At 39.1% G+C, this 12764-nt stretch overlaps 1 protein-coding gene across 2 annotated transcripts in view; it reads left to right on the forward strand.

Moving 5' to 3' along the window:
• Positions 1-11522, forward strand: part of LOC128830653 (P2Y purinoceptor 8-like) — a 43943-nt gene extending 32421 nt beyond the window's left edge. For both annotated transcript variants that reach the window (XM_054016521.1, XM_054016520.1), the window contains one exon: positions 6368-11522. In XM_054016521.1, coding sequence (XP_053872496.1) covers positions 6434-7507 — 1074 coding nt within the window. In that variant the 5' untranslated portion in view covers positions 6368-6433 and the 3' untranslated portion in view covers positions 7508-11522. The remainder of the gene's footprint in view (positions 1-6367) is intronic.
• The last annotated feature ends 1242 nt before the right edge of the window (positions 11523-12764 follow it).

Raw genomic sequence — 12764 nt, forward strand, 5'->3', positions numbered from 1 at the left:
AAACTTTTAAAGTGCATGTACAGGTCTGACTAGATTCTTCAGTGGGCTGAATAGGTGAGGAAATGCTTGGCCAGAATTTCATAGAACAGTTAGAGAGAAAAAATAAGCTATGCATTTAAACTGGGAAAAGTACACATTACAATACTACTTATAATCTACAGAGTAAATATACAATTGTGGGCAGGATTTTTCCTGATTTTTGAGGAGTTTGTAAAAATATCTCCTTATATTAGCAACAGGCAGCCCCGGTGTACAAACTGTCACTTATTTCCTGGCCGAGGCAGGTCAGGTCATAAGGGAAATGAGCAACTGTACATCTTCCGCTTAGTTTCACCACAATCATGTGATGCAATCACTAGTACTAGAGAACAATCACAGACCGGAAGCCATAGTCTGTTGATCTCTGGTATAGACAATACTCAAAAGATTTAATACAAATGGAAACCAGTTAGTATATTTATTAAACTTAGCACTGATACCGTGCATTGTCAAAGCACTGTCTAATCATTAACAGATTAATTCTTATAACAACTTTTGGGGATGGTTAATTCAGTATCATTCTAAATCTCTACTGGGGTTCCTTCTGGAACAGCATAGTTCTGCATTTCCCCTACCCCCTGTACAGGGCACAAATGAGCCTCTGGGGACTGGTTCCCCACTGCCATGCACTCTGTATGATCATTTGGGAGCACTAGACAGGGACTTAGGAATGCTGGCCTGTGGGCTGACCTGGGGCAAGTTACTTTCACTCTAGGTGCCTCATTTCCACTACTGTAAAATAGGGATAATGACAATTCCTTTGTAAACCAGTTTGAGATCTACAGATGAAAAACACAATATTAAAGTTAGATTTTAGTATTTAGACCAAAGTGTAAAGTGCGCCTTAACATAGAGCTGTTTGAAACACTAGGGAACTTTTAGTGCACACCAGCAGGGTCTACAGGGACCAGTTAGTGTGCAACACATTAGTGTGCTTTAGAAATCACACCCCCTTAGTGCACATTGCTGGAGTGTGTAGACAAGCCTTATGTGACAACGGTGCAGCTTCTGTGTATGTGGACAAGGCCAAAAAGTGCAATTATAAACTGATTCACTGGAGCTGTGCAAAACCTTGTCTGGACACTTGATTTGACTGAAACCAATATCAATTTAGCTTAACTTGACAAATCAGTAAGTCAAGTTAAATCCATCTGAGTCAGGTTGCAATCAAATTAAGAGTGTGCCCACAGAGTTTTGCATTAATTTAACTGAGTGTTTATACCAAAAATCAAACTGGTGAACTCTTAAATACTGTCAAGGTCTAAGGCCATTTTCTAAAAATGTCCCCCTCCCGCAGCAACATTTGGAGTCCTAGAGCCAGATCCTCAGCAACTTCGCTCCATTGACATCAACATTTAAATCAGAGCTTTGCCTAATTACACCAGCTGAGGTTCTGGGCCTTAATGTAGAAAAGGCTCATTTTTAAGAACAACTTGATTGGACTTGTTCTGAGCAGATTTAATTGACATGATGTATAAGATGGGGTGGCCATGGGAACTCTTTCTAGATTGGGGCTTTCAATATTGCTAACATTGGTAGAGCTACCAGCATTGCTGACTTAGTGTTAGTAAAGGTAGAAATTTTAAAAAAATGTTCCCTTAGTATTGACAAGAACTCTGTGCAATAGTGTTCTGTGAAAACAGACTCATGAAGCATGTTAAGAAATCCAGGAAAGAGACAGGAAACTAAAAGCTATCTGTTTACAGTTAATAACACTCCTTAGCTAGTCTAACAGATTAACACAGCATTGCTTGTTTTTTTCTCCTTCTACATGGGTAGATTTCACACCTCAGACTTTTTTGGTTGGCATGTGCAAATCTGGTCATTTAGAGTTTCTCACATTGGAGTAAATAAGATAAATCAGCACCCCCTGATAACTGAAATGCTCTTTATTGATGGAAATAAAGTTCTCTTGCAAATGTGGGTGGTTGTGCTTGAACTGGCATATTCTCTGAGACAAGGCACAGGTAGTTTTATCTTGACTTAGCTAGTTGAGGTCAACCCGATAGCCTCACCTGTAGCTTACCCTAACTAGCTACCTCGAGGTAAAAACTATAGTGCCTTATCCATCTCCACTAGGATTTTACACTGAGAATGTAATGAAAAATAAGAACTATGGTTTTGTTTTCATCCTTCAAAGGCCAAAACATAGTAGGTAAGAAATGATATAACTATTTAGTGTTAAATTTTCAGAAGTGCAAATCTGAATCCACAGGCATGTGCACAGAAGGCAGAATTGGCAGGTGCCCATAATTTTTTTTTTTTTTTTTTTTTTTTAAAAGGAAGGGAGCTGAAAATTAAGAGTTATGCCCATATGATAATACGACCACCTGGATTGTTGGAGACATTTTCAAAAATACTCCGGGCATTAAGAAACAGTGTAAGGCAGATGGCAGCAGAGGTCCCAGTATAAAGCAGCATGATTAGTTCAGAAAAGGCTTGGGCCTAGATCCACAGAAGTAACAATTGCTGGTATGATCTGTTGGCTCTCTCCAACAAACATAGCAGAAGTTATCTGCACTGTTCACACAAGTACGAGGCATCTCTGCTCACTTTGGCTAAACAGAAATGTGTCCCTTTGCAAAAATCAAACACTGACAAATGAGAGCACGACACTGTATGATTTCTAGAGCTGATATAGGGCAATTTGTTCAGCAGAGTGATGTAAGCTTCGTTATGATTGCATCATCCATGACTTCTAGAAATAACATGATGCAATTCATATCATGTATGACGCAATACCAGCTTCAGATTGCATCATTCATTGTTTTGCCTAAAAAGCAAGTACTGTCCAAACCCAGTCAGATTTATTCATAGATCCAGTCAAAGATGTATTTTAATCATTTCTGGTTTAAATTGAGATCCCTTCCCTTTATAACTCACTTATCCTCTGCCATTCCCAAGTCAAGGGTCGTATATACTGACCCAATAGCATATCTTGAAAACTAGAGCCAATCAACAATTTTAAGCATAGTTTTCGTTCTCGGTGATCCAGAATTAGTAAAGTTTGACTACATTTATGTCAGATGCATTTTGGCTGTAGAGCAGTGTGATCAGTCAGAGATATTACAGGAAAAGTAAAGAATATCTTATGCTATCTTGTTATAAGAAAGACAAGGTTTCTCTAATACTCCAGTGCTCTTGGATTATCTCCACCTCAGAGGCATATTTGGTGAGACAGACCTGTAAGGATACCTAGCAGCAAGTTGCCTGGTCTCACTCCAGAGGAAATGTAGATTCCTTGGGAGTGAGGGAGAGATTGTGTCAGAACTCGTCAGTGTGAAATCTTATTAGTTTTAGATAGACTTAGTCTGAGGCATCTAGTCTAAACCTAAACTCAAAAACTTTGTAGATTCACCCAAGACTGAGTATTTATTGTGCCAGTCATAAATTTCACACATGCACTCGGTGATGTAGTAAGTAAAAAAGAACAAATGTGTGAGAGGAAAACCATCTGTTTTATTTAGCACTTTCATATGAGGAAAGTAGACATTTCTTTTGGTGTTACCCTACTGTGACAGAAAGCCCACAGTCCCATCTCCTTTCTATTTTTCCCATTTGGATAAGGGTATTGCTGTTATTGTGTGATTTACATTTGACTGCCAATTGGATGGGGGGAAATTACAGAAATTCATCAGAACTGACATGCAGGTGTTCATCTTTACTCACACATCAGAAGAAAAATCTGATTTTACTTAAGCTACAAAGAGCTATGGTATTGGGATGTGGCTGACCAGAGACAAGTATGATCAGAAGAAATCCCTTCTATGCTATAACTTCAGGGTGCTTATAAGGACTCAGGTCATCTTACCATCACAAGTTAACTGAAATAAATCAACCCATATAACCCTCCATAAAAGTCCATATTAAGACAAAAGGAAGCTTAACTGCTTAAAACCACTGTCTTTTGCTATCTGAGAACCCAGAAATTGAGAGGAGTGGCAATGAGACTTTTGCTCCCTTTTCTCTTCCACATTTGAAAACCCCTTAGTCAGTTGATCTGTCTAATTAGTGATCCTTCTAATGCACCTGTCAGCAAGGTACAAGCACAATCATGACATTTTAACATGAATATTTGTGGCTAAACTATGTGTAAAGTTTAAAATTTCAAATAGTTCTGGGACAAATTCTCCCCATTCAACCCAGGCAATTCCACTAATTTCAATTGTGTTGGAAGGATATAACTGAAGGAAAAGTCTTCAGCGGTAAGAAAAATATGCCATGAATAAACCCAACTCTAACCCAAATATGGTTTTAAACACAAAAATTACTACAATTATCTTTAACGTCATGTATTGAATTTAAGTTAGACAACAGGTGACAGAAAACACTGTGGTTGGTAGGAGGTCATAAAAATTGTACAGAAAAGCATGAATATACAGACTAAACAAAAACAGACAATATAGGGTTAATTAAACTAGATCAACCCACTTCAGGCAACTCCCTTTTTTGGTAGTTAGACCATTTAAATTTATCTATGTTAAGAAAAGTAATCAAAGAGGAAGGATCTGCTGGTTAGGGTAATTGCCAAAGACTTGAGAGACCTGGGTTTGGTTCTCAGATTTATCAAAGATTTCTGGTGTGGCCTTGTGCAAGTCATTTAGTTTCTCTGTGCCTCAATTCCCTTTCTGAAAGATGCTGCATGTGTTATGCAGAGGTCAGAGTAGATGATCATAATGCTACCTTCTAGATTTAAAGTCTATGAGAAAGCTGGTCAGACTTCTGCAATTTTTTTCTGATTCCAATCATTCTTGTCATCTGTTCTTCCAGTGCCTACTTATGTCATATGCCACTGTGGCCCTGATCCATCAGGACACTTAAGCACAGTGCCATTAGCTTATGCTCACATGCTTTAAGTTACACATCCATATAAAGATTTGCTGGATCAGAGCCTACAATAGATGTTTTTCTGTAAAAGCCACAGACAGACTGAGTGGGGAGAGAGACTTCTGCACGTGCTGCACTTCAACAGTTGTGTCAGGAAGTGACTTGGCAATTCCCTCTTAAAAACAGAGGGCCAGTTTCACTCCTGGTGTAACTCCACTGACACGAATGAAATTCATCTGTGATGAATTTTCTCCTAAGGGTTTTGTGCAATTGTGATCATGGGATACAGTTATTTCTTGGCATGTGTTAATTTCTTTTCATGTGAATTGCATATTAAAACTCATCTCTGGTTTCTTGTAGATTCTGCCTCTTAACTGCCTTGTTCTGTGTCTCAAATTGCTTAGCATGACTCAAAAACACTGTGGCTAGAAACCCCGAAAGGACAAATAACAATAACTGATGTTATCTGTTTGATACAGTCCCTTATTAGTATCAAATCTTTTTAGTGCATCTGAATTATTGTATGTTAAGAGTATTCCAAGACTGCTAACTCTAAAAAAATAAAGAAATAAGGGAATTTAAGGCTATACAGAGCTCATACTCTCAGCCCCCTCCCTCCTGTCTTTGTAGCCCCTCATAATTCCTTGTCTGATTTTAGTTTGTAAAGTCTCTGGGGCAACAGTCTATTTTGGCAGAAGTCTAGAAAGTTTTGGGGCACTATGAGAAATAACTAATAATTAAAACATTCATCAATAGTTGCCACCAGCTGCATGTAGCGGGTCCTACAGGCCTCTCTACACTACTATCACTCCCCACCGCTGTCAGGTGCATTAGCCTTGGCCTCATTCTGGGCCCCTCTTATGTCCACCATAAAGGCTCTTCCATTGTTGTATGCAGTGTTGTTGTAGCCGTATGAGTCCCAGGATATAAGAGAGACAAGGTTAGTGAGGTAATATCTTTTATTAGACCAATTTCTGTTGGTGAGAGAGAGAGAGAAGCTTTCAAACTTACACAGAGCTTTTCTTCAGGTCTGAGAAATATACGGAGTGTTTTCCAGACCTGAAGAAGAGCTCTGTGTGGCTCGAAAATTGCTCTCACCAACAGAAGTTGGTCCAATAAAAGATATTACCTTACCCACCTTGTCTCATCACAGAGTTAACTTTTGATCTGTCATTTCCCTTTCTCTTTGGCTGCAGTGCATTCACACCTTTGACCCCACACTGTTGTTGGACAAACACAGGAATATAAAGTGGGAATGGTAAAGGGCAGCCAGAATTTGGGAGTGAAATCCTGGCCCCATTGAAGTTAATGGCAGTTTTGCCATGACTTCAATAGGGCTAGGATTTCACACTTAATATTTTCCAGAGGATTGGAATGACAGTTCAATTCAAAACTAATTTGAAATGTGAGTGTAAATAATACTATTGTTTCACATGTAATTAACAGAGAAAATGTATTTTAACTATTGTTTTGACATCTCTTCTTTATATTTTCCCTTTAGATTTTAACTGAACTCTTATGATACAATCCAGAAGGCTTTTAAGAATCAACAACTTCCTTTTCCATAATGCCTGAAAATAAATCCCAACTAGATGATGAAACAATGACCATGCTTCAGAACAGAGCTATTACAATCACCCTCCCAGTTGTGTACTCCTTGGTGGCCCTCATCAGCATCCCTGGGAATGTGTTCTCCCTTTGGGTGCTCTGCTGCCACATCAAACCCAAGACACCCTCAGTTATCTTCATGATTAACCTTAGCATCACAGACCTCACCCTGGCTTGCTGCTTTCCCTTCCAGATTATCTATCACATCAAGAACAACAACTGGATCTTTGGTAAGAGTCTTTGCAGCTTAGTCACAGTGATGTTCTACTCAAACATGTATTCTTCCATACTCACCATGACCTGCATCAGCATAGAGCGGTTCTTGGGAGTGGTGTATCCCATGAAGTTAATCAAGTGGAGAAGAAAGAGATATGCACTTGCTGCCTGCTTGGGCATGTGGGCCTTTTTGCTATTGGCCCTATACCCACTGGCGAGCACAGATCTGACCTATGAAGTAGAACCACTAGGGATCATAACTTGTTTCGATGTGCTCAAATGGGACATGCTGCCCAATTTTATAGCATGGGTAACCTTTCTTCTGACACTGTTTGTTCTTCTCTTCCTGATCCCATTCATAGTGACAGTAGCCTGCTATATTGGCACTATTCGGAAGCTCATTCAGACCTCTGGCAAATACGGTAGCAAGCAGAAGACTAGGTCTATATTCCTGGCTGGAATTGTCCTCTTGGTATTCATCACTTGCTTCGCCCCTAATAACTTTATTCTACTTGTGCACATGATCAGCCGTCTCTTTTTCCAAAAGAGCTTCTACCCTGCTTACAAGCTCACCCTATGCCTCAGTTGCCTGAGCATCTGTATAGATCCATTCATTTACTATTTTGCATCCAAAGAATTTTATCAGAAATTCATGCAAGTAATAGGTCATAAGGTACTGCTCACTGACAGTCTGGAGACCAGAAGGGAAAGCTTATTCTCTGGCAGGACAATGTCGGCCAGGTCAATGTCAAGTGGGCCTATGGAAGGGTTAGATGGAGTTAAGGTATGTTTGCAAAGGCAGGAAAGTGTTTTTTAACTACAGATTTCAAATCCGATGTGGGAAGGAAGTAGAAAGTTCTCAGTGGAGAAAGAAAGGGATTTTTTTAAACGATATTCTGATAAACATCAATGCCCATAGCAATAATAGTCCAACCACATTGAACTGCAAGTATCTCACACATGTCAAAAATCAATAGCCACTTGCTGGGAAGAAATAGAGAAGGAGTAAGATGAACCAAATTTATCAAAGGAAGAAAGTGATCCAGTCCAAGTCCAGTGATCCAAGACAAAACTGACAAACAAGGATACAGACAGCATTAATTCTACTGAACATGTCTCAATATGATTGGAAAGCAAGGACAAACCAAAAGTACTTTCAGAATCTGAAATCTCAGTGCTTAACCAAATAGTTATGGATCTCACTTTTTATACTAAAGGAAAATAATGTTAAAGTGGGTTTGGGGGCAGGGAGTTGCCTTTGTAAATAATATGTTAATTGCTTATTGAGGTATGAATTTTTCTTGTGTTGTTGCAGAAAAAGAATGAATATATCTTGCCATTTTATCATGAATACATTATGTGTAGCCACTATGAACTCATCACAACACTTATGTATCACTCGCCTGATTTAAACACAGCCTAACCTAACCACATTAACCTTCAAAGAGGTTAGCTTGGTTAATAGTTATTTATTTCAATTTCGTCTATCGAAATCTCGTAAAATGAAGTAAAAAAGAAAGACCAATGTCAGTACCCTAAACCACATCAATGCCCCAGCTGCTGAGTGGGTTACATCACTGTTAGAGCTAGACACTTCTAAGGAGGGAGGTGAAGTGCAGATGGCTTACATGGCAATTTTCTCACAATGACCCACTACACTAATATTGTTGAGCTGGCATTCACTTAACTTAGTTTGTTTGTTTTACAATGGGCCAAACTCTGTGGTCCTGTACTGAATACAGTTCCCATTGCAGTCAGTTTGAGTATTGCTTTATGTAGTTGGACAGTGTTTTTGCTTTCCTCTAGGAGCTAGTTCAGATAATGGTCCAGATTCTCATCTGGTGTAAAGGGGAGTAATCCCATTTATCTCAATTGCATTACGCCAATATAAACAAGCTGAAGATTTGTCTCCTGAATATTGGCATTACCTCATTTGCTTTTGATACTTTACATGTCTGGACTACAGGTTTTACAGACAGACAGAAAGGCACTGGGCAGTTAAAATTTACCAACCTTCCTGCAGCTAGCTCATATATTAGTGCAGTGGCATGTTCAGACCCTCAGTATCCTGTCCCAAGGTATTGCATCACACCGTGCTTCTCCTCATCTCAGAAATTGAATGGTTGCTTAGAAATACAATAAAACAGCATCTATGTTTTTCTTTTTAATCTCAAAAGACTTTTTTCCTATTTTTTTACTTGAAATTGTGCATAATGTCAACAGTTATTAAAATGAGGAGCTAATGACACTTGTAGAGCCAAGCAAGCTTCCCCTCACCACTGGGCCAAAACTCCTCAACAATACTTCTAATATCCTAGAGCTTGATCTAACTCTCAGTGAGCTCAGCAGGAAACTTACCATTGACACAGATATGAGCATCGGATCAGGCCTCAAGTAATTGGCTAGCCTGGAGCAGTGATCACCAGCTATGTGAACTGTGTGATAGTTCCATAATGTGAACAAAAATATTTAAAAGGTACTAGATTAGACCACTAAAAATTTATCTGCCTTTTCATCTAAGGTATGATTCAAACTCAGCAATCCAAATGTTAATAGTTCCATACCTTAGCCTTGTTCACCATCTACCTTCTAGCCTGTGCTTTGTTATAGTAACTGGATAACCAAAAAACTTGTTTTAGAATTTATAAAGGATTTTTCCTACCTATTATCCTCCCTGTCAAATAGTCAAGTACTGATGGAGATTACAACCAAGATGAAAAGCAATGCATATTAGTGATTTACAGTATAACCTCAGAGTTAGGAAAACCTCAGGAATGGAAGTTTTTTGTAACTCTGAAATGTTTGTAACTGTAAACAAAACATTATGGTAGTTCTTTAGAAAGTTTACAACTAAACATTGACTTAATACAGCTTTGAAACTTTACTATGCAGAAGAAATATGCTGCTTTTAACCGTCTTAATTTAAATGAAACAAACACAGAAACAGTTTCCTTACCTTGTCAAATCTTTTTTTTTAAAAAACTTTCCCTTTATTTGTTAGTAGTTTATGTTTAGCACGGTACTGTACTCTGATTTTTTGTTTTTGTTTGTTATTGTTTTTTGTGTCTTTGCTGGTGCCTGATTGAGTACTTCCGGTTCCAAAGAAGGTGTGTGGTTGACTGATCAGTTCATAACTCTGGTGTTCGTAACTCTGAAGTTCTACTATAGTTCTAAAGTTACCTGAAGTGTTTTATGTCACTTCTCAGTAATATTTTTAAGCAGTCCATGAAAACTATGCTTATCTTTAAAAAATACACTGCACAATAACTTTCTTTAAGCACATGGGAAGTTATCTGGTATGGCACCCACAGAAAGAAAGAAAGAAAAAGTACTAATTTATACTAATAAGTACACAATGAAAGCACAATATTTTTTAAAAATTAAAACTCAAAAATGGGAGGATGCACATTATGTGAATTTGAGGCATTTGGATATGTACTCTATTTACTTACAGTGTCTGAGGAGATACTCAGAGCAGATTCTCTTGAACCCATCCCACATTCATCATCTAGAAATTCTGTGAGTTTATTTATGTCTTGCAAATGTGCTTATAGGTTTAGTAGCACATGGTTTCACTTTGCTATTTGAGCTATTCAGCCATCAGTTTTCAAGAATTCTTGCTACCAAATCGGTGTTCTACACTTATGATAGCAGCAATTTTGCTCTGGATTACATATTTAAATATCCAGGGTTTTTTTAAATGCAAATATTGTCCAATTAAAAATTGGTAATTTCCCCCAGCTCTAGTGCAGATTTTTTGATCTGCTTTAGTTAGGGCCCAATCCTGTCAGAGACTGAATGCTCTCAACTGTCACTCACTTCAAAAGGAGTTTGATGGTGCAGAAACTTTGCAGGATCAGACCCTCAGATTTATGGTTTCAGAAATGCTGAAATGGTCTTTCTGCAATAAAAACGGTCAGTCCCAAGTGACTGAAAATGCGCTGTCCCTCATCCCTACACAGCCCTTCAGACCATTCCATCTTTCTTCTGGTTCTACCTGACAATAATGTCTCAGTCAGGTGCCAGGACAGTTGATTGTTCACCACATTATCTATTAAATAACCACTATGGGCTAGATCTTGGAGTGCCTACTCAGGCGAAACTCCCATCAAAGTCAGTGGGGCTGTTGTCTGACTGAAGAATGTAGCATTTGGCTCTATGTACATAGTCTTTAGGACTTGTTAGTGCATGCTGTGAAGGTAATTTGATATGAAACGTATTTCTGTTTTCATAAAGAGCAGTCTGGGGAGATGTTCTTTGAACCATTGAAAATATTCTCTTGCCACAAAGTTTTACCTTGTCACCCTTCATGTTCAACATGCATACAGGGCCATTTAGAAGGTTTGTGAGGAGCCATGGGATACATCTACGTTTTGAGCTGTAAGAGGTGTAATTTCCAGCTCAGGTAAACATACACGTGCTAGCTTTGATTGAGCTAGCACACTAAAAACAGAAACACAGCTGTGGTGGCAAGGACAGCAGGATAAGCTAGGTATGCCAAGTACCATAACACCTGAGACCCTAGGTATGTGCTTGGGGTGACTAGCCCCTCCCACCTTAGCTACACGGATATTTTCAGCTTGCTAGCTCAATCACAGCTAGTGTGCATACATCCACATAAGCTCAACATGACACCTGTAGCTTGAAGTGCTGATACAGTTATTTCACTCTGGGGAAATGTAGACTTCTAACGAAGTTGGACCTTTTGTTTATTAATTGTTTGGATAGTTGATTACAATTTGGGATGATTTTATAGGCTTCTGATTTTTTTTGTATTTGCTGTATGATATTGCTGTGAAGATGCCTAGTGTAATTAATAAAATAAATATAAAGGCACATTTTAAGAATGATTCCTCTGTGTGTGTTTAAAAAGGTTGCTCCCAAACTTGTAACAGGGCAGGGCAGCTAAATACAAAGTAACAGAAGTTTGTTTTCCATTTCTATTATGTCTTTAGATTATTTTTTCCTTTAAGGACTCCTCTGTTTTCCCAAGCACCTTGAAGGCTGAATATTTTGCATTTCTGTTCACTTTTTTCCTTCTAGAAACCAGGGCCAGCATTAACATTCACACTTTCCTCAATCAAATTTGTAAAGCAGATTTTAAAAATACAACAAAACAAAACTTGAGCCTTGCAAAGGCCTAGGCAGTCCATGCACACCCTCAGTGTGGCACTCCAGGTGTGCCCTACCTTAATTTCCCCTAATTGGCAACACTGCATTCACTATAACAAACTGGGGCAAGGAAGAGCCAATGCACATGAACAAATAGCACACCCTCCTTTTTAATAAGGCTTCAGAACAGGAGCTATTAAAACAATTCATAAGGTCCTCACCTCAAGACCTTGGTTCAGAGCACCCAAGCTTAACATCCATAAAACAAAGTCTCTGAACCTGCTCTGCTAGAGCATGAGAGAAGCCACTCTCCCCAGCCTGCATAACTTCTACTCTCTTCTCCCTAACCTGGCTTCCTCGGCCTATTTATATAGCCCAGGCCTTCTTGATTATACCCCAGGCTGCCCCAGCTATAGGCTCCTGTGTTCCTTAAAGGGGCAGTATTCTCTTTCACAAACCTACATTCAGATTTTCCTCAGTTGCATGGAAGCAACACTCTGGTATATTTTTGCTTCATTTCATTGCAGTTTGCAAATAAATATTAATGCTCAGGATCTGTGAGTTTTTGGTGTTCCTTAGTGGTAAAGAATCATCAAAAATACATTCAGCTATATGTTAATTTATACTGTATACATTGTTCAATGTATCAAATGCAAAAAGCCTTTATAGATGAAACTATTACAACCGACCTAGTCCCATTCTCTGAACCAACACCAACCTTGTGAGTGAAACCATTCAATCCCTAAGCCCCCCAGGTCCGGGCAGTGACTGGTCACTCTTCCTAGCTGAGGCTCACGTGCCCACCACAGGTGCAGATTGCATGTCTGACACCCTTTTTGGCAGCAGGATCCTGCTGATCAGCCACCTAGATCCTGGAACCAGTGCCCCTCCTCCCCAGTTACTTAGACATGTGCCCCCTGGAGTCTACCTAGCTGGGCGATCCCTAGTTTCTCAAGTTACTC

Source organism: Malaclemys terrapin, chromosome 1 (assembly GCF_027887155.1).
Source record: "Malaclemys terrapin pileata isolate rMalTer1 chromosome 1, rMalTer1.hap1, whole genome shotgun sequence".
NCBI classification, from domain to species: Eukaryota; Metazoa; Chordata; order Testudines; family Emydidae; genus Malaclemys; species Malaclemys terrapin.